Source organism: Cebidichthys violaceus, unplaced genomic scaffold, assembly GCF_023349555.1.
Source record: "Cebidichthys violaceus isolate CVI_PGR_0920_01 unplaced genomic scaffold, fCebVio1.0.p SCAF_58, whole genome shotgun sequence".
NCBI lineage: Eukaryota > Metazoa > Chordata > Actinopteri > Perciformes > Stichaeidae > Cebidichthys > Cebidichthys violaceus.
The window spans coordinates 439,071-460,450 of NW_027176794.1; the positions used below are offsets into that span (position 1 = coordinate 439,071).

The following is a 21,380-nucleotide window of genomic DNA, read 5'->3' on the forward strand; positions in this document are numbered from 1 at the left end:
TCAATTTTCCTGTTGTATCGATTGTGTCTCTGTGGAAAAAAAGTTGAAATAAATTGAAAAGAATAATTTCCTGTTATTTGTCTCAACGTGAAAGAATTCCTTGATTGCTACAGGATGATTCATGGAGCAACACTTTCACCGTAAAGAGTTTATTATTCACTCCATTACACCCAAAGCAAACGTTCAGAGCCAACGTGAACAAAGGAAGGAAATCATATTCAATGCTTGAAGTTTGTTATTTCAACTGAGACTTGGACTAATCACGGAAAACTTGTACAGCTTTTGTGGGAATAAATGAATCCGTGGCATGCAAAGCTCAGTAAAAGTAATTACTGTGTAGTAATAAATAAACTCTGACCATGAATGTGTTCACCGGCTGCCAGGTCTTTGTGTGACATTGTTTCTTCCTGCTTCTTCATGCTTTCAATACAGTGAGTCAGATCTGTTGTTCAGAAATGCAAATATTTGCTGAGTTAAAGAGGCTTATATTAGCTTTCGCTGCCTTGAATAATCTAATTGAATTATATCAAAAATATACACACTCCAGTTCCATCTAATGACAGAGCACTTTACGCACTGCTCTGCATTCTTATTTCAAGATCTCTGGAGATTAAAATGAAAACTTTGCTGTCATACATTGCCATCTATAGCAAAGCTTCTAAGTGTGGCAGCGCTGGTGGTTAAATGAGTCCTTGCTGTGTCAAATTCACTTAAATCGGATGCATTAAGGGAAAGAGATGAGAGTAAGAAAGTGCGTTTTGTTGGTGAGGCCTGAGATTAAGCTCTGTGAAGCAGATTCTCTAGAATACATTATTCAGTGGCTGTCTCACCACTTAAACTTGTACAAGGATGGGATTCATTTGACCTCAAGATAAGGTAGCAAACACAAACACACAGCCCATTTCTTTCATTTGTATTTTGCCGATTATGTTTTATCCACTGCATGGCAAGCAATGGTCGGTCCGTAGCTCGGTCCATCGGTCCTGACTGAAATATCTACTGGATGGTTTGCTATGAAATATGGTGTTGATGTCCATGCTATGATATGTTCTACACACATTCATGTCACCCTCAGTATGAACTGTAAAACTAATGGCATTCATACCAGCTAATCTTTGTGTTTATGGTTTAGTGCCTAAATGTTAGCATACAAATGTAAGGTTGTGGACATTATTTATTATTTTAAAGTGATGTATTTATGTATTTAGTCCTTCTGCCCTTACTTTCTTAATTTCTTAGAAACTGTCTAACCCTCTACGACTTCATTAACATTGGTAAATCATTCAAATTAGCATGGAAATGAACAATTTAATTGGAATTAGCATTATAGACAACAAAATTAGAATTGCAGTCTTTTGAATTAGCTCTATCAATAGAGGATCAAACTAAAATAAACTTATGCTTTTTTAATTATCAGCAACTACCATTAAATAGGGAAAATCAGCAACGTGTCTTTTGTCAAAGTGAGCATTTTAGACTGCGGTCAACTGACCAGACACTCCGATATCCGTGGTCAACTCAGCAGACACTTAATTTTTATTGCGCATATATGCTGAAATTTACTGTAAATGCATTCAAACGGCACAGATCGGGAACGAGCGAAGGACTTTTTAAAGTTAGCGGAAAGATTAACGTGAAACAACTTTTGGTTTTCTTCAGACAAATATTCGGTTTTCAAAATAAGATGTGTCGTCTGAATGTTGGATACTTTGTTGTATACTTGAAACAAAGTATACATATTGCATAATGGAAATTAGATTAAATTAATTATATTTACATTAAGTATGAGTGTCTTTATTCTTTGAATTGAGGGTTGCTGGAAAGAAGATAAATAATTAAAGACACTTCACGCACAATTGAAGTGTATTTTCCCTGTAACTCACGAGATGCAAGTAACATGTTTTGTACTTAATATGAATATAATTAATTTAATTATTATATTACCATTATGCAATACGTATACTTTGTTGGCATCTTATTTTCAAAACCGGATGTTCGTCTGTTGAAATCGGAAGTTGTCTCACGTTAATCTTTCCGCTAACTTTGCAAAGTTATCTGTGCCGTTTGAATGCGTTTACCGTGAATGTTAGCATATAGGCGCACTAAAAGTTAAGTGTCTGCTAATTTAACTGCAGTCATTTTAGCATGGTGACGTTAGCATTTAACTCAAAAACACTAATTGTGCCTAATTAGAGCTTTGCAGAGCCAATCCCTGTGACTGTAGTTGGTCCTTTATTAAGCGTAATTATTGCTTCATTCATTGTCTTCCTGTTTCCTTTTGTCTCACCTGAACTGAGGGCTTCCCTGATCAGGATGCGATGCAACCTTTACAGTCCTGCTGCAGTAAAAGGACACATCACTCTGCAGGTGGCATTTCTCTAGTATCACAAAAACAAACAAAATAATCCCACACCTTTATCTGACAATGTTCAGTCTGAACACGAAATCTCTCACAGATGCATCCCAGACATTTCACTGCACCGTTGTTGTGCTACAAGCAGCATGTTTAGTCACAGACATGGTTTCTAAATAAAGACCGGGGAAGCCGTCCCAGTTTAGACTCTGTGGGTCGAAGCAGCTTCCTCTTCTCTGAATGGGCTGCTGCCCAGAGGCAAGTCAGACTGCTGGGGCGCTGCAGGCAACAGCTAAAACTAGACATTCAAAAGCAATCCATTATCAAACTGGCAGGCTGTGGAGAGCACTCTTTCCCTTTGATTTGTATTCAAGTCTGGAATTTTGATTAGTTTTATTTTTGTCCATTTTATAGTCTGCAGAAATAGATTCAACAGTATTAATAGAGGGCCCATCATTACACAGTTATCACACGCTATAACAGCTAAACTTATTCAAATATCCCAAGGTTTAAGAAGCATGTTGGCATCAGTGTATCATGAACTATTCAGTGGCATTAGGGGTGGATAACAGATTCATATACATAACAATATTCAGCCTTTATGAAGTAGGTCAGTAATGTTTACATAACAGGGGGTTCGGCTTTATGACCAGCAGAAATCGTGTTTGGGAATATCAATGTTTTTGAGCCTTGGTTCTAAAATATTACGAACAAACCTGTTAACCACAGATTAACATCATATCCATTAAGTGCCAACTGAATGACACGACCATGGACTTGTACTGTACCTTGACCACAAACGTCTACAAGCCCCAGTTTGTGTCTCTCACGTAAAATGCAGCATTCATAAAAATAAAACATGGTACTTCTATTCCTCTACAGTTCAAAGGGAATTATTGTACTTTTTTTACTCCACAACATGTATTTGACGGCTGGAGTTATTAGTGACGTTGCAGATGAAAAGTCCCATAAACGTGATCCTCTTGTAAAATATGATGTATGGTAATAAATTAAACTACCCAACAGGATATCAAATAGTTAAATTAACTTCACCTCAACCCTCTACGCCATTGAAATGCTTACACATCAATGCATGAGCAGTAATAATAATCATACATATGTTTAGTTTTCACACTGTAGTACTACTATACTGTATATCTGGCTGTAAAAAGACATTTGAAACATATACAGTAATCCTGGAATATACAGATGTGACTGTAGATTTCATTGTTCTTTATTTTGTGTTTTGCAGTTGTGGTACTACAGCTGTACACTGCCCCTCAGAGGCTGGAAACAATACATGAAGAATCATAGCAAATGACAACAACAAGCACAAAACCTTATTTACAAATCATTTTTGTTTTAACAGAATTGCATCATTACAAGCAAAGCTAAGGATCAAATACGTTCATTAAAAACTAACAAAAGTTTTTCTATTTACACGTTAAATGTCAATACAGAAAGTACGTTAATTTAAATAATGGCAAACATCCTCAGTCCTTTTTTCAAATTTGTACATATTCAGGGTGTTTGGTCATTTCTCAGCAACGGTTATCCGGCATCTTCAATCTGAGCTTTCTGCTAATATCCTGGTGAAGTACAGAACGGCAGGCTGTGCCGTGACGTTTTGGATGTTGTAAGCGTGTCCTGTGTGAGCAGAACAGTTACATCAGCGAAACAGAAGAAGAAGCAAGTCACCATAATATAATTAAACATATTAATTCCGTCCTAATATCGCTATAATAGTCTTACCGCATGGCACCATGAAGGATTGTCCGGGATTAAAGCAGGATTCCTTGCCGTCGATGCTTACGCTCACGGAGCTCGTTAATAAGTTAAAAACCTTTAAAAACACGACGATGAAAGATTACTACAGTGATGAAACACTTCGGATGACCTGAAACAATATGGGGGCAGAACATAAGTCCTATGAGAAATGTACTGACTGTGGTGGCGCTGTGATCCACCCACAGAGGCTTCTTCATGTAGGAGCCCAGCAGAATCTTTCCATTACAGAAGGAGGCACAGTTGAGATCCACCAGGAAGCCGATAGCTCTGCCTTGATAGAAGTACCAATCAAACTGGTCTGGAGTGACCTCAGCCCCTTCTGCAATGATAGTGAACAAACAGATTCAATGACAGGTCTGGACAATAATTACTTATGTTGTATACCAGGGGTCACTAATAGGCGGACCGCGGTCCAGATCTAGACCCAGACGCCGTTGTATCCGGACCCTGGACCTAAAACCGATGGATAACTGAGAATTATTACATTTTGACGGAGCGCCTATATTTCAACCGGCGCAGCTTTTCTAGCCTTTAAGGTACTCGGTCAGTCGTCCAGGAAACAAACCGACCAATTACATGCGTTGTAAATCACATCACGTGATGCAGCTCAGTCAATCAAATATGGGTATTCTGACACGTTTCCTGACTCGAGTGAGATGTAAACACACGGGGCTGAGAGAGGAAAGAGAACGAAGGGCAGGAGAATAATCACGTGAGTCAGAGAAGTTGTTTCACATGACGTTCTCCAAAAAGAGAAAAGTGGTCAGAGAGACCAGAGTCCTTAACCAACAATGAACAGACTCTTATAGGTTCATTCTTCCCACAAACAGTTTAAAACCAGTGTGTCTCATATGTTCAGAGACTGTGATTTCACTTGATGTGTACTTTCTTTATTTGATTTAACAGTTGTTGACTACACAGAGACATTACTATTACTAGACTTCTTGAAAAAAAAAAATGTTTCTCAATCTGGACCTTTTGGAATTTGAATTGAATACCCCTGTTGTATACCTTTATATACTTGTTTCAGGTATCTATACATTCACTACAAAAACATCTTTAAGGTATCGACAACAACGGCTTCTTATAAAGACGTGTTTTCTTACTGTCGACAGGAACAGGCCAGAGACTCTTAAACCACTCGGTCAGGTTGGCCTTATCCTTCGGCTGTAAGATCAGCGGTTTGAGAGGAGGAGCACACAGATCTGATGCGGAGAGAGCAGCGGGGAAGCTCGGTGGCACCAGAACTGGAACAAAGTAAGGACAGAAGTAGAAGTTAATCAATTAAAAAAAAAAAAAGGGACAGCTGACAACGAAAACGGTGAACGATGAAACCACCAGATGGAGCCGTTTACCTGCAGACATGAGCGACAGTACATACCTCCTACCACAAGGGGGAAAGGGCTCTGTGTACATATTGCAGTCCGGCTGCCCACATCTTGAGAACAACTTTCAAATGTGACATTTTCATTTTATTTATTCAAGACTGAGCTCACACAGGCATCTCTCTCCACAGTGTCTACAGTGAACATGATATTTAGGGTTCTGCTGCTCCCACTGGTGAGTTACAACACTGTTTTTTTGAGTTGGGTTAGGTGACATTAGGTAATGTTAAAAACATACTCAAGTTGTCGTCATCCTCCTCGTACTCTTTCAGCTCAATCATGGAGGATGGCCCACTTCTGAGGAGTTTTAACCTGAAAAAAAAATAATAATACATAAATAGAACATAAGACACAACAGTTACAGACAATAACACGGAGTTAAGAGGATCAACAAAGACCTTTTCTTACCGGTTCTCTGACTGACAGTTGCTGTCCTGTGGCGTCTCATTGTTGGGGGGGCTGTTCTGTGGGCTCCCGGGTTCAACAGCATCCACACTGAGAACATCTCCATCAGTGTTTTCACTGAATATTGTACAGACGGTAGCGGTGACTTCCTCAGCAGGACGAGCAGCGACTTTACGTCTGTGCTTCTGGCCTCTTTCTCTCCTGTCGACCACAGCCGGGGTCTCCGAGACCGAAGTGAATATGTCCTTAAACGTGGCCAGAGAGCGTTTCACGGTCTTTGGAGCCGACGTTGGCTTCACTTCCAGAAGAGACACGGGAGCGCCCCCTCGTGGTTTTGGTGAGACTGCCGCCTTGCCGTTTTTGGGAGTCCCAAGTCGAGGAATTCTGCTCTGTTTGGACACTTCTTTCCTTTCCGCACGAGGTCCGGGCCCCTGCTGCTGTGAGGAGACGCTCTCCACGTCCTCACGCACCTCATCGACCTTCCACCAGTTCCCAGGCGGTTTCCTCCTCCTCCGTCTCTCCGATTCTGCCGCCCTGAGCCGCTCGCTCGGCCCTCTGGGAGAGCCGGGCGCTGGTGTGATGGACAGTTTCTCAGTAGAGACGTGATGGTATACTCTTTGAAATACTCGACCCCCTGAAAAACATCACATCTCAGTAAGTTACAGCGTTTATTGGTTAGTCTTTTTATTCACAAAACTCAAATAAAAGAAGTGTTAAAAGCTGAAAACAGATTTAAAGTACATTTTGTTGACAATACTTTCATCCTTTTACTTAAGTAGGGTTTTAAATGCAGCAGTTTTACTAGTAGTGGAGTATTGTTTTGGAGGATCTGAGTACTTCCTTACCCGAGTTAAGGCTGTGGTCTTTGCGTGAGAGGACCAGAGGGCTAGACTGTCCATCCAGGTCCAGGTCCTGGTCCTGGTCCTGGTCCTGGTCCTGGTCCTGGTCCACCTCCTCCTGCTGCTCTGCCTCAATCGCTTGTAATACTTCATAAGGTCGACTGTCTTTTGTTGTATTTTTGTTCTGTTGAGTTTTCTTTCCTTTAGCTTTAGGCGTGTTCTGAGTGGCCAGCGGTTCAGGCTGCGTCTGGTTCCTTTTCTTTAACACTCGGTCCTTCTTGGTCTTTACAGGCGACGGTGCTGCTGCGCTGGACTCTCGCTTGTGCTGCTTTGACTTCTTGAGGGTGGGCTGCTCATCTGTGAGCTTGGTTTCCTCTGTAATCTGTTGGCCGGACCACCACTGTCCAGGCGGCCTCTTTTTCCTTTTCCCAAGAACCTGATGGTCTTCAGATGAACTCCCTTCAGACACGGCTGGGATTTTGTTGCGTTTGTCCTTTTCATCGGCCACATCCTTTTCTGTTTGTGCATCACAATTCATGACTTCATCGTCTGTGGGGGCGGAATATATATGAAATACTGTACAGATGTTCAATGAGATACTTGAAATGTTTTATACTTATTTTGAATAATATTTTCAAACATTGCATTTCCAATAATTTCACTTCATTTGTAAATGTTTTTCTACTTTTTATTATTCCTATGTAAAATGTTTTTTATTGTTGTTGTTTAACTCAAACTAGCACTTTGTAAATAAAAAGAAAAATCCCCCAAAAAGTAAAGCCAACCCATGAAAAACTGCTAGTAATGAATCCAAGAGGATTTTGGTAAAATAATTTAGATTTGTGTCACAACTGTTTCTACGGCTGAAAATTAAGCTCTTAAGAGTTAAAATTTAAAAAACAAATATTCAGAATATACCAATTCATTCACTACCTAAATATAAGTAAATATTGATGTTATCTGTCAACATTTGGGGGCTATAAGAGCAGCATAAACATCTACATTAACCGATGATAATAACGAGCAGAAAGGTCAACATAAAGAGAGATTTGAACAGTCGGGGGTTCTTACCTGGAAGAGATCCGAGGTCTTCAGCGTCTGCACGCTCCTCGCTGCTCCGGCTTCGTTCCCTCTCCGCCTCGTCGTTCGTCGTCTGCTTTGAGGCGTCAGATCCTTGCGTCACTTTTCTGCCCCCCTTTAACGACTTAGCCCTGCTCGTCTTTGCATTTTCGTTCCCATCTTTTAAAGACTTCGGCCTCTTCGCGTCAGAAGACTTCTGAGCTTTTGTTTCTGTTGTGCGAGCGGGTTCTTCTTCACGCGTTTCCCCGCTGGCTCTGTCTTTCGGTGGCTCTTCTTCCTCGTCACTTTCTAAAGATGCTACCTTCCTTCGTCGTCGTTGTTTCTTTTTGTTTGGTTTCTCTTCTACCATTAAGTCGCCTGCAGGAAGATCCTCAGGACTGGACAATTCCTCCTTATCGCTTCGAGGCTCAGCCACCTTACTCGTCTTCTCTCCCCCTTTCCTCTTCTTCATTTTCTGATCGACAGTCTGACTTCCCAGTTTGTTCTTTGCCTGTTCAGATTCCTGCTGATTTAGTGCAGCTTCCTTGTCTGTTGAGCTGTCTTTGTCAGTGCTGGAGGTTCTACCCTGTCTCGGTTTTTTACTGGTGGCACTTTTACTTGGGATAGAAAACCAAAGAGGTCTGTCATCCTCCAGAATGAGGAAATCATCCTCTGGCTCAGCAGGAAGAGCGGGAACTTTCACCGGTGTCAGAGACTTCCTGGAACTAATGGAAGTAGAATTAAGAATCAGTTTTTACGTTGATGCACAAGAGACATTACTTTGTAATCATATTTCAGTGGTTTCCATTTTTCAATAGGAAAGCACCGTAGTGACTCCTATCTCAACTCACCATGCGGGTTTGGGCTGTCCAGCATCTCTAAGCTTCTTGAGAAAGGACGGCATGTCCTTTGCCACACCGGTTGACTCCACCGATGGCTGGCTGTGGACATTTTCACATTTCTTCTTCGGAGCTGTGAGTTCAGGCTCCGGTCTCACTGCTGACTCAGCGTCTGCGTTTTCTTGCCTGGAAAGAAAAAAGAAAAATCGACTGAATTAAGTTTTTCTGTTAAATAAAATTTGCTGTAATACATTTTTATTATCAACCAGTTGGGCTGCACATGCATATATGTATATTTGACACTTTTTATGACTTGATTAATCACTTTGTTGTCATTTCAATTTATAGGTATTAATATTAATGTCATTTCTAGTTTAGCTACGTTATATTATTCATCATATTATAAGTTTTAGAATTATAACTTTCTTATATTCTTATTGACATAAATATAAAGTAATAAAGTGTATTGTACAAATTGATAATATTGTGCCACAGTTAATATCTTTGTAACAACTCTTTAAGACTTCAATAACAATCAGCACATTGTACACAAATGTTACATTTTGATACCAATAAATAAATCCATATTGGCTTCAAATATCCACTATTGTTAGGTCATTAGATCGAGTGAGAGCCCAAACATGACTATAACTACACATATAAAGTCATCTCTTCTTACCGTGTTGTTTTTATTTTGTCCTCCAAATCAGCTGTTTGGGGTTTCTTCTGTGTTTTTTCTTTGCTGCAGGAAATTTTTTTATATTTATCCCAAAAGGCAAACATCAAAATAATGCGCACAGATACCAGACAAGTAAAGACCCATCATCATCATCATCATCATCATCATCATCATCACAACACAAAATGGAGCCTTTATACTGCAATGGTCACTCGTGTGTTGTATATTGCAATCCGTTAAGTACTGATGGAGCTTGCAGCAAACTGATCATTACGATGAGACTTAAAAAAGGCCCTTACCAGGATCCCTCCTCCTTGTTTTGGTGACTGGACATCTTGGGTTTGTTGAAAACAACCTTGCTTGGAGGAGACTCCCAGTCAGAGTCATCTCTGGAGGAAATGACAATTGTTGAAAGAAATGTTCTGTAAATTAACTTGTGAAAACACACTGGATCCGGGTGTTAGTAAATATTAATGTTGACACTAGAATCCTACACTCCGTACAAACAACTTATTTTCTACATGAAATGCATTAATAATCGCTTACTCCTCTGGGCCGTGCCCATTGCACTGGGGATCCTGGAGGAGCAGAGGCTCCGTCTTTGCCTCTTCTTTCCCTTCATCTTCACAGGCGAAGAGAATTGGGGATACAACTTGGTCTTTCTTAAAGTCCAGCTCTTCAACGACCATATTCTCTTCAATAGGGCTGGATGTCTTCACTGGCATATGTGCTTTGAATGGGACGTCCAGATCTGCAACAGAAAAAGTATCATCCTTTAACAAGAAGAACATTTAATATGGGTGAATTTGGAAAAACAAATCTGGGTTTAATTCTCTTACCAATGTCTAGTTTAGGACTGGATGACGATGCAGGATGCAGTGCATCTACTTTAGGATGCTAAAGAATTACAAAACATACTTAGAAAAATGGTTTAATTACTGGCTCATCAGCCCATTCCTGTGTGACGACATAACAGCAGTGAACAGCTGCTTATCAGTGAAAGAACTACAGTCACTTGCTGACTGTTCATTACCATTTGGCCTCTTGGAAGTGTTTCTGTTAGGTGCCCTTCCTGTGGGACTGGTGAAGCCTCTCTCTCACACTGGTTTGACTCAATGTCAAAGGTCTGGAGCAGAGTAGATGGGGGTAGCAGGTCATCATTAACATGTGAGGATGAATCTGAAAAGAACAGATAAGTGGACATAAATGAAAATGCAAAAAAAAAAAAAACGGCAGAATATTTTTTTTAAACAAATACAGACTCAACTCACCCAAATCATCAAACATCTTATCAATGTCTCCCAATGTCAGTGTTCCCATCCATTGTTTCGATGGACTGAAAACACAAAGATCAGGTTAATATGGTCGCTGAAAGAGCAAAACTCCAATACAACTGAATACCATTCAATCGACAATACACAAGGTATTTCAAAACACACAAAAAAGGCAGATGTAAGAGAAAGACATACAACATATAACAACATGAACATATACTTTATTTGTGACAAATGGTGATGATTTGTGAGATTTCACCCAGGAAAAGTAATGAATGCATAAATACATTATTCCATTATCCATCCATTAAAGATACATACGTACCTTTCCTTGTTTGTGAGATAGCAGAGTTTCCTCTTTGGTCTCCTCTGTGAACAGAAAACATATAGAGGTTACAAGCAACTATTGTAATTAAATTACTTTGTAAATTAGGGGGGAAAAAGATTATGTTACCAGCTAACAACATACCTTAATATCACCTAATATCAACAGCCACTGACCTTATAACTACGCTACATAGGATGGACAAAATATTAAATCATTAACCATTAACTATAAGCTTCATGAAGTTCGGAAATACGTTAACTAACTTAACTTATAATTGATGTCTGTTGCATTGATTTTAACTAACATTAGCTAACGGTTACCATAACGTTGTTTGTACTGAGTGTAACGTTACAGCCGCTTCCTCCCTTAGTTGTCATTAAAGTTACATGTTTGTTCAGCCTTCCTTCCTCAACAGCTCAACAGAATATAGAAACACAAAAAGACCCGGACTTACCAAGGTAGGGTACTTTGTCTCCATTTAAGTTAACTAACGCTGGCTAAGTCTATCTTTTTAAGGCAGCGTTATACGACTGTTTCCGACAGCAAAACCTAGGTGATGCTAACGGTTAGCTTAGCTAGCTATCATGTTGTTTTTAATAACTGCTTCAACTCGGTTAGCGTTAAATTAGGTCCCGGGATGCATTTGTTTGAATCCACGCTCTAAAAGTCAAGCTTCGACTGAAAAGATATCATCATGCAAACGCTGGCGAGCCCGCTGTGTCGCCCATTTGATAACCAACGTTAGCGTTAGCAAAACAATGGCGCTGTTGACAATTTGTAATTAACCCGCGCACTGTGAAAGGCTCTGAACATTTAGCCCTGAGTTGGGCCTCTCAGGCAGCACTTTGCCATTTATGTAACTGTTAGATGCCAATCTGAAGTATGTGCTTTGGAACCTTAAAAGGAACTTGAGTATAGTACAAGTATAAAATAAGATGAACTCTCTGGCAGTGAATATAGTTTGTTGCTGGTGGACTAATACGTGTTGCCTTAAAGACAATGCTCAGAGAGATAATATATCAGGATGTCCTTCTTCTACATTTTATTTTCCGGCAGACTGAACCGGACTTTACGTTGCTGCCCTCTACAGGTTAGTCATTGTTAAATCTGACCAAAGATTGATTTCATGTCATGTCAACGGCTAAACCCTCGAGGAGATGTCCAACAATGATATGACAAAATGTATAACTCTGTAATTTATATTTTGAAAAAATATTTAACCCTAAAGATAATAGAGGATAGTGGTAAATTCTAATGATATTTGATCATGTCTGTGATGTTAAGCTGTTGGAGTTGTGATATTCTTGTTCATCTTCCACATTATGATATAAGAGCCCACCTGAATTATTAAAACTGTTGATATTGCACATGATACACCACATACTTTATTCCAAGTAAATTTGTCAAAATGAGAAAACCATAATGAGCATTGGCATATAAATTGACATTAATAAGCTGTTGAAAATGATGTGAAATGTATAAAACACAGTCTATAGTGTACAGTGGATGATTACTATTTTGTTCCGTTTTGTGTAGTGTTAAAATAGTTTCCTTATCAGAGCCTAATGAGTTATCAATCAATATGTTAGAAAAGAGCCATAAAAGATTCAAGGATCAGTCAGCCACATTTTATTTTATATTTTATATTATACTGTATGCAATCAGAATTTTACATTTATCAACATTTTCAATATATAACATTTGTTCTCATGATTGTCAACAATTTAATTCCAAACTTTGGCACAACTCTTTTCTATCATACATGACATAAACTGAACATTTTTAGCGAAATATCTTTTTCTGCTTTCCAGCAATCTCCGTTGGTTCCATGGCTTCGGGACTGACGTCCGTGTAGAGCGGCTGTCTGATGTGTTTCCAAACCACCAAAATAATCCGAAAGGCAAACAGCACAGAGGCTACAGCCAGCAGCACAACTAAGAGAAGACAATCCAGTTAGTACAACTTTTTAACAGATGTTTGCGGACAGATGCATTTTTGTACAGCAGTTAGCATTCTACTCTTTCATCTGACACTGGAGGTAAAAAAGTTGTACCACTGTTTCAAATGTGCTCTAATTAAATTGGCTTTACTGTGGAATAATTTACTCAAAAATCACAATACGTAATGCTTTAATATAGGGGCTTAATTATGCTCATCAATATTGTCTATATTTAGTCTGATTACTTTCTACCTGTAAGGAGATAAGTGGAATGACTTTTTGTTGATGTGACGTGGACAGCTGATTGTAGAGATTCTCATTTGTCACATATTATTTAGATGGAGTCTCACCAATGAAGATGCCATTACGGCTGGGCGATTTAGCATCATAGTTCTTGTCCAGGTTTCCGCACAGCGCCCAGATCACAACCGGGTAGATGATGAGGATGTACCGCACGTGTTTGTCAAGGACGGAGTTTTCCAAAACAAACCTGTGAAACACGCAGCACAAACACGCTTGCTTCAGAATCTCACTGATGATTTTACGCAGTACTTCTCTCATAAGTATTTTCCAAGTACAGAGCAATCACCACACGAGCAGCACGACAGCCAAAACAGAGTACGAGATGGTTGCAGCATCCGCTGGGGACATCTGTACAACATAAGTCAGTACAATGCTCAGGTTGATTAGTGTAGCAATGGTTGTCCACGTTGTGTATATCATCACACCATTCTGCACCTGCAAAGGAAGTATTATAGAGGTTATGTTTAGTTAAGCATAACTGTGCTCACGCATCATACACTTAAACTAAAATATTTTAACTACATGAGATCCAAATGCTGCATATTTGTCATACTAACCAGCACACGGAGGAGCCACAGGTCTGCCTTGTGGTATTTCTTCAGCCAGGCTCCATAAACATGAAGTCCATGGCAGGTGAAGCATATCATGGAGTAGTTTGTGCAGACGACCAGGAAGAGAAAAACCAGAGCAGCGATCATCACTCTTAAGTGAGACAGCAGAAAAAACACATTTAATTATGGAATTAAATAACACAGATTAAATTAGGTTGCTAAATTTACAAAGAACAATCAAAGGAGCCTTTGGAGACTCTTACCCTCGGTCCCAAACAATCAGCCAGCCAATGTTGAAACACAGATTGAGGCACCAGCTAACAAAGAATCCATAAGGCAAGACTGCAGGGCTGCAGTAAACATAGCCATAACCATTCCTACAAGAAAAAAGTCTGTAAGTTAGCAAAAATGTCCACAGAACAGCGGTTGTCAATCTTGGCAACTATTCTTTCCTGATACTTCCTAAATGTGTCACATATCTGGGATCCTAATAAACAAAGGGATTACAAAGATATGTGAAGATTTGCACATCCTAAACAAGAGAATTAAAAAAGTTGTCCCGAACTTTCTGCAAAGTCCTGTGACGATGTAGATAATCATTGCTGTCAGCCAGACGTAGATAACGCTCCAGATGTTAAAAGTCCATCCTGAAGGTGTGATCTGGGTGTCAAACACTGCAGACACATTGGCTGTGGTGGTATCATAAGGACCTATAGGGAGGAAAAGCAAATAACGAGTGAGAAAGGAGAGGAATGTAACATGTTAAACTAATATTTGTGATTTCTCTAAACCCTTTCAAGGCCCATTCACAGTCTGAAAGTTAAACTAAAAACAATGTTAACAAAGCTTTGACTTACCAATTCCAACTACAGACAGCCCATTGAACACCAAACTTATTGCATAGCCGACAACAGACACCACTATCGCGGCAAGACGTCCAGGATTATGTTTTCCCATCGTGGTCTACTGTGATAACTGAAAGTTATTCAAAAATAGAAACAAATGAAAAATGAAAGAATACCGATGGATGTATATGAAGGTTACGTTTACAGATTAAATCTTTGGTACATTTAGTACATTGAAGTGTTTTGAACTGAATGAGCAAATAGTGTTTGCCCAAAGAAATCTATCTGTGAAGAAGATCTGTAATCACTTCTAAGTTCATCCACGATAACCTGCATTTGAACCTGACCTCGAACCTTGACAAGTGATACTAATCACTCACCTTATTCAGAGGCCATTCAAACAATTACATCAAGTTGTATCATTCTCATAAATCACCCGTTTTTGAAGGTTGCCACCATAAAAAACAAGTCCGTCAAGATAATAGTTTTTAAAAAAAATCCAATTTCTAGGACTGTAATAGACTGAAAATCAAGTTTATAACAATTTATCTAACTTCAGGAAGGTCCACGTGCCACCGCTGCACACCGAGCTTCCTCCAGGATCATAAAACATTGGCAGCAAAACAAAAAGAGTGTCCACATGAAGACTGAAGACTCAACAACATCAAACAAGACATACCTTTCTTTGGACCCTCTCGTCAAGAACCAGAGTGTGAAGAGAGTAACAGGGGCCGCCTCTTTTATAGAATAGCTCGTTGTGTAAGTAAGAGGTTTACAACCATCACGTGCATCCCTTATCTTATATACATTTCTGTCACATAGTGCAGTGAGTAATAAAAGATTAATAAAAAAACAGTTAGAAGCAATAATTGTGTAATGCATTTCATATGGATAACCTCAGAATGACTGGCAATGTATATACTTTGTGTCCGCTATTTTTTAATTGAAAATTAAACATTTTATAAACATATTTGTCATATTTGAAAAGGCCTAAAAAAAAAAAATAGTCACCCTAGAAATAGAGAATTAAAACTGTGAAAGTCAAGCTTTGTTTTCAGATGAAATTGGATGTACTGTATCTGGCAGAGCTTGAAATTAGACAACGAGCAGTAGTACAGGAAGCATCATAAACTTAACGATTCAGTAAACACTCCAGGCAAAACCCTGAACGCCCCCTGACATCCAGCCAGAAGGCCAATTGTTGGGTGTTCTTGTACCGTTGTTTTGTCACGGAAAACCAGCAGTTTGCACTGTTTATATGCAGTGCCATTTGAGCTTAGCTTTGTGTGTTTTTATCATTAATATTTATGTTGTTTTCAGTCCTCACAAGTCTGTGTATTGCTGTATTGTTTTTCTTCTGCAAAGCACTTGCTATACTTGCTCGTTCCATGTTAATAAACTTACTTCCTAGTATGTTCTGATTCATGTGTTTTCAGTCTGATCTACTTCAAGCTGGAGACAGCGTTTTAACAGAGAGCCATTCAGTATATAGACACACGAATATGAGAACAAGCTCGTGTTATAGAGGAGTTCAATGAAGAGTTGTTTAGCCTGGCAAGTACAATTGAATGAGGAGACAAATGTAATGAATCAAATGAGCAAAGCAGAGAGGAGGAAGTAGGATGTGTAGCACATACAAACTTTACTTCTTAGCCAGGCATGTACAGTATAATTACATTGAAATATATAACAGTTACAAATACAGCGGTTATAAATTATCATTAATGATCCTTTCTTACTTAGGTTTTCTTCATGTTGGCATTGGCCTTGTGTATCTTAAGTGACCTACCAGGGACATTATTGCACAATTGATTTAAACAGTTACCGTATTTATCTCTTATATACCGCAAATTATTCCACAAAAGCATAAAATTTAAGGAAAGTAACATTTATTTTTAAAAGTATACAAATTAAAAGTCTAAGCGCATTTACAAAAGCAACTCATTTGTATGAAAAATACAGCTGTCATTACAACTCAGTGCAGTTTGAGTAAACAATATATTTAAAGCTGAGTACATGAGACGACTCATTGGACCTCATCATCATTAAATTTACTTATTTTAGTAAAGCTTATTTTGAGAAGCTGCATCACGTGGAAGCAGTGTCTCACACGCAAAACAGTCATACATTTCATAATATCAAAATAATTTAGAAATACATCTCATTCCGAAGCACCACTGTGTGGTAACAGAAAGGTTTATCATAAAAGTATATATTACACATTGTTATTTAAATATCTTGCTCTGATTCTCAGCGATCTCCATCGGAGACATGCTGTCTGGGCTGAGATCTTCGTAAAATGGCTTTTTGATGTGCTTCCAGGTGACCAAAACTGCCCGTGCAGCACACATGGTACAGGCTGCAGCCAAGAGTACAGCTGTAGTGGAAAGAAAATATCAGAGGGAAGCATTAGTGTGCATAATGTCTGTCCCCTGCAGTCGGTTTGATTCCTTTATGTATGTTTAAAAAAAAAAATCAATCACAGGTTATTGCAATATTTGTGGAATAGTGACTGTATAAATACATAAAACATCCAGGGGATGTAATTGAGATTGATTAAGATGTTTTTAAAAGTTACTCACTTGTGAAGATGTTATTGCGACTAGGATTTGCAGCATCGTTGTTTTTCGTGAACACCCCCGTCACCGCCCAGACCACAAAGGGGTAAATGGTCACAATGTACCTCACATGTTTGTCGAGGACAAAGTTTTCGAGGTAAAACCTGCGAGAAATACAACACATTTGCTCATTATGCGGTTTTTTTTCTATTTTTATGGAAATTAATGCTGAGTTTTCTACTTCGCACGTACCACACAACCAACAATACAGTCAAAATCGAGAGTGAGACGGTGGCGGCGTCTGCCGGGGACATGTTTGCATCATAAGTCAGCACGATGGCCAGGTTGACGAGGGATGCAATGGTTGTCCATGTTGCATATATGGCAATACCATTCTGAACCTGTAGTAGAGACAACAGAAAAAGACTTAGCTGCAGAGACACGTGCAGAGTTGACACAGAAGATGTTTCCGCAGGTAAACGGGTAAACATAAGCTTGCGATTGAGCCGGCATGCAGTACTGACCAACACACGCTGAAGCCACAGGTCGACTTTGTGGTACTTGCTGAGCCAGGCTCCATAGTTGTGGAGACCGTAGCAGCAGAAGAATATCATGGTGTAGTTAGTCAAGGTGATTACGATGAGGAAAGCCAGTGCAGCAGGCATCGACCTTTAGGGATGAAAACGTATATAATCGATTTATTTTATCTCAGTGGTTATGTCTGCACACATCATAAATGTGTCTCCTAGGGTCTCATCATCTGTAGGAACAATATTCTTTAACTTTATCTCTCAACTTGTACTAATAAAACACTTCGATCTGTCAGCCAAAGCTGTTTTCTTGCACGCTGGGATGTTTATGTTTTGTCTGTTTTATTTATTAAGAAGGGACAATGGGGAGGTCATCATCACGTGCCAGATTTAGCCACACAGCCACATTTTTAACCGCAGGCCCTGGCAGCTTGATGACACACATACAAAGGCATGCATGAGCACAGACCCAAAGCCATTAGCACAATTCAAAGCACACTAGCACAGACAAAAGCTCATAAGCACAAAGGCACTTTAAAACTGATATTTCCACTTCTCTAGATTATGACAGCATAAGGCTTGAACATTCCCTTGAGCCTGAACAGCAATTAACATTTTTCATTAAAGAATGTGCTTCAAACAATTATTATTATTATTTCTCAAGACTATGAAATAAATTACAGATTGATTTCAGCTGAAGTAAATAAAGAAAAGGTCCCATCTTACTTTCTGTCCCACAGGAACAGCCATGCAGTATTGAGTCCCAGATTCAAGCACCAAACCGCAAAAAATCCATGTGGCAAAACAGCCGGGCTGCAGTAGACGTAACCGTATGCATTCCTAAAGAAAGACAAATTACAGAGAGGTAAACGTTTGCGTCAGCATACCAGATACTAGATAGGACACAAAGACAACCGGGGAAAAAAATACATTTAGGCTAATTCTTACTTTCTAAAGATGCCGGAGAGGACGTACGCCAACACTAAAGCCAGGAAGATGTAAATGATCGACCAGATGGCAAAGGTCCATCCTGCTGGTGTGATCTGGGTTACAAACTCATTTGAAATGTTAGCGGTACTCTCCAAAAATGGATCTGTGGGACACAAATTTAAAAAAAGATACATATGTAATAGATGCAAGGCTGGTATGAAAGTTATTTTGACACGCTTGAAAGGTCAAAGGATCCAACATTATTTCTTCAGTTTTATATTAAATTACTAAATATCAAATCACAAAATAATGCATATAAGTAGAGCATTAAAACGTACATGTTCCCGCCGCTGCCAGAGCACTGAACACCATAGTGATGATGAAGAAGAGCAATGCCAGCACTATGGCAATCAGCCGGATAATGTTGTGTTTTGACATTGTGGGAAAGTGATCTAAAAACATACATCATGAATTAAAACACAGTATAAAGTAAAAGATGACAAGTTTGTTAAGCAGCGTTGAACAATGTGTAGATAATTCATTCTTTAAATCAGCTGAATGAAGAAGCTCTTAGACTTACCGTTTAATGTGCCGTCTTGAAGGGAAGCGGGTGGAACACAAACACTGCTGTCAAGGAGTGGCTTTTGTTAGCGTGAAAAAAAGCCGGTTGTGCAACAGCCAGGGTTTTGTAACCTGTGTGCACGTGTACCTGTTTGACACTTACGTAGTCAGTGTTAGCAGACTTTCTCCTTGCGTCCTTTGTTTTCAAATGATGAATCAAAGACATGATAAAAATAAACCAGCCTATTAAATGATTCTCTGTTTCATAACTGAACTTTGTGCCAGGAGTCATGTTTGGTAACAGGTCTATTTCACCCAATCAAATGTGTTCGTGACCCAGCAGGTGCTCTGTTATGAACAGACTGCATCAGGTATTTGATTACCCGAAATGACCTCTTATAATGAAATTGTATATTTTTGGTATATTTTCAAGAGGGGAAAGTATTAACTATCCTCAAGTCTGTATTTAAGTTACATTATGAAGTACTTGTATACTTTACTTGAGTATTTCTCAGAGGGAAATAATGTATTTTTTACAAACAAAAACCCACGACGGCCTCATTCAGTAGAATATACATTGTTATTGTTAAAAGTAAAATAACCTACTCTTTACTCAGCCCCAGCATTTAAATTCATCTTAAAGGCTCAGATCAAAGAATATAAGACCTATGATTTAACTCTCTCTCTCTCTAAGGGGTCATCGTTCACCTGTTTAGTAACAGCGATTTATCACCTCATCGAAGCAGCAGGTGGGACCAGAGTGTGTTCTTTTATGATTATGAATGAGTGAGTTATGAAATGATGACTTGTTTTTGCTATTAGAAAAGTTATCTAACTGAATTACATCTTACCTGAATTACTTACATTTACTTCACTAATTTAATTTTGTCTATTAGTATTTGGCCATTTCGATTTGAAAATATATATGTCTTTCTTTCTCATCCATATATTTCAACAACCTGTGAAGCTAAAGAACCAGTTTACTGTGTTGACCCTCAAAGCAAACACGTTTACTACAACAACAAGAGAGCACTACTAACTTTTCCCATTTTTATTCTTGATAATGTACACAACATGTCGGGTATGTTTTTCACTGTTTGATAAAAAAAAATGTTAACGTTGGAAAAGGTTGGTGTTGACTAACTATGTAGGCTTCCCACAGCAGACTGAAAAAACACAACGTCAAACATGAAACATTTCACTTCAAACTACTTTGGGAACCCACAACAGTCTATGCAAACATGAACACATGGCCAAAACATGTTTTGGTAATTATTTACAGTCTTTTCAGTTCCATCAGTCTTTCAGTGTCCTAGAACCTGGACCCCGGCAGCGTCCTCGGAGCCTCTCCCCGCCGTGCCTGCGGACAGTACCGGCGTGTGTGAGCGTGGTCCCCGGTGGCTTCACAGATGGGACAGGTGTAGTTCCAGAGGATGGGGCAGATGACTTTCCCGTCGTCCGATTTCAGCCTGTGAGACCGGTACACCCTCGCAGACTCCCCGTTCTGCTTGCAGAAGCGACAGTAGCCCGAGGAGGTCCCGTTGCAGCTGGTGTCCGAGAGGCCGGAGAGGCTGCTGACCGAACTAGTCTCTATTGAGTTTCTGCAGCTCTCCCGCCGAGAGGTTTGGATGTGGCTCCAAGGTGCCGGTTCTTCTGCTTCTTTCTTTGGGTCCTCGGGGTCTCCGTGGCCCCCCTTGCGATTGTCGCACAGCCTCTCCAGCAGTCTGCCCAGGTTCATGTAGTCATGCCACATGTCGAAGCAGTCCCCGGCAGAGACGAGCGAGCTCTGGACCACGACCTGTCGTTGCATTGTTGTCATTTTTTTTTAAAGAAAAAAATATTCGCAGTGTTTGTGCGTGTGTTGGAGAGTCTCATATTTGTAGGCGTGAGGGGCTTTAAAGTGCAACAATGTTTGGATTCAATAGTCTGCAGACAGATCGATGACAGGTGTCTGGAGAAGAAGAAGAAACACAACTGTTGTGCAGTTTCGAGGGTTTTCTTTCATCTCAGAAACCTGTACATGTAGGCTGTATGCTCGTCATGACGCCTTATTACGACCCAGATGGAAATTTATCAGAAAATAGAACCTAAGCAGAGGTTTGTCTGTGTGTTTTGTTCAAACACACAGACAAACACTAACATGAACACATAGAGGAGTGACAATAACAAAATATTATATTATAATAATATAATTTAATATATTATATATATATA

General features: G+C 39.5%; 4 protein-coding genes across 4 annotated transcripts; all 4 read right to left on the reverse strand.

Moving 5' to 3' along the window:
- Positions 1-3,571: 3,571 nt before the first annotated feature.
- On the reverse strand, positions 3,572-11,700 carry si:ch211-161h7.4 (nucleolar protein dao-5). Its single transcript, XM_068732364.1, has 17 exons — positions 11,404-11,700; positions 10,947-10,990; positions 10,619-10,683; positions 10,381-10,526; positions 10,187-10,244; positions 9,894-10,098; positions 9,647-9,736; positions 9,348-9,410; positions 8,681-8,854; positions 7,842-8,554; positions 6,777-7,319; positions 5,935-6,565; positions 5,765-5,838; positions 5,248-5,388; positions 4,300-4,460; positions 4,106-4,196; positions 3,572-4,000 (listed from the first exon to the last, which is right to left on the reverse strand). The coding sequence occupies exons 1-17, from the start codon at positions 11,425-11,427 to the stop codon at positions 3,918-3,920; spliced, it is 3,306 nt and encodes a 1,101-aa protein (XP_068588465.1). The 5' UTR covers positions 11,428-11,700; the 3' UTR covers positions 3,572-3,917.
- Positions 11,701-12,731: 1,031 nt separating this feature from the next.
- si:ch211-161h7.5 (uncharacterized) lies at positions 12,732-14,699 on the reverse strand. The gene is made up of 7 exons (XM_068732277.1): positions 14,600-14,699; positions 14,308-14,452; positions 14,006-14,119; positions 13,749-13,893; positions 13,478-13,626; positions 13,239-13,378; positions 12,732-12,883 (listed from the first exon to the last, which is right to left on the reverse strand). The coding sequence occupies exons 1-7, from the start codon at positions 14,697-14,699 to the stop codon at positions 12,732-12,734; spliced, it is 945 nt and encodes a 314-aa protein (XP_068588378.1).
- Positions 14,700-16,233: 1,534 nt separating this feature from the next.
- On the reverse strand, positions 16,234-19,210 carry LOC137888839 (uncharacterized). Its single transcript, XM_068732343.1, has 8 exons — positions 19,186-19,210; positions 18,944-19,057; positions 18,624-18,768; positions 18,402-18,515; positions 17,670-17,814; positions 17,398-17,546; positions 17,170-17,309; positions 16,234-16,964 (listed from the first exon to the last, which is right to left on the reverse strand). Exons 2-8 carry the CDS (start codon positions 19,041-19,043, stop codon positions 16,813-16,815), a joined length of 945 nt encoding a protein of 314 aa, XP_068588444.1. The 5' UTR covers positions 19,044-19,057; positions 19,186-19,210; the 3' UTR covers positions 16,234-16,812.
- Positions 19,211-20,202: 992 nt separating this feature from the next.
- Positions 20,203-21,114, reverse strand: nanos2 (nanos homolog 2). Its single transcript, XM_068732349.1, has one exon. It carries the CDS (start codon positions 20,983-20,985, stop codon positions 20,479-20,481), a length of 507 nt encoding a protein of 168 aa, XP_068588450.1. The 5' UTR covers positions 20,986-21,114; the 3' UTR covers positions 20,203-20,478.
- Positions 21,115-21,380: the final 266 nt, after the last annotated feature.

Bases quoted from the DNA above. Each gene is read 5' to 3' on its own strand.
- si:ch211-161h7.4 (XM_068732364.1), bottom strand. From the start codon at position 11,427: ATGGAGACAAAGTACCCTACCTTG. The intron at 10,684-10,946 runs GTACGTATGTAT...TTGTGTTTTCAG, and splicing joins TATCTCACAAACAAGGAAAG to TCCATCGAAACAATGGATGG. The intron at 4,197-4,299 runs GTCAGTACATTT...GTGTTTTTAAAG, and splicing joins TGGATCACAGCGCCACCACA to GTTTTTAACTTATTAACGAG.
- si:ch211-161h7.5 (XM_068732277.1), bottom strand. From the start codon at position 14,699: ATGGGAAAACATAATCCTGGACGTCTTGCCGCGATAGTGGTGTCTGTT. The intron at 13,894-14,005 runs GTAAGAGTCTCC...GTCTCACTTAAG, and splicing joins CTGATTGTTTGGGACCGAGG to AGTGATGATCGCTGCTCTGG. The intron at 12,884-13,238 runs GTGAGACTCCAT...GTCTTCTCTTAG, and splicing joins CCGTAATGGCATCTTCATTG to TTGTGCTGCTGGCTGTAGCC.
- LOC137888839 (XM_068732343.1), bottom strand. From the start codon at position 19,043: ATGTCAAAACACAACATTATCCGGCTGATTGCCATAGTGCTGGCATTG. The intron at 17,815-18,401 runs GTAAGATGGGAC...TCATCCCTAAAG, and splicing joins CTGTTCCTGTGGGACAGAAA to GTCGATGCCTGCTGCACTGG. The intron at 17,547-17,669 runs GTCAGTACTGCA...TCTCTACTACAG, and splicing joins TGTGGCTTCAGCGTGTGTTG to GTTCAGAATGGTATTGCCAT.
- nanos2 (XM_068732349.1), bottom strand. From the start codon at position 20,985: ATGACAACAATGCAACGACAGGTCGTGGTCCAGAGCTCGCTCGTCTCT.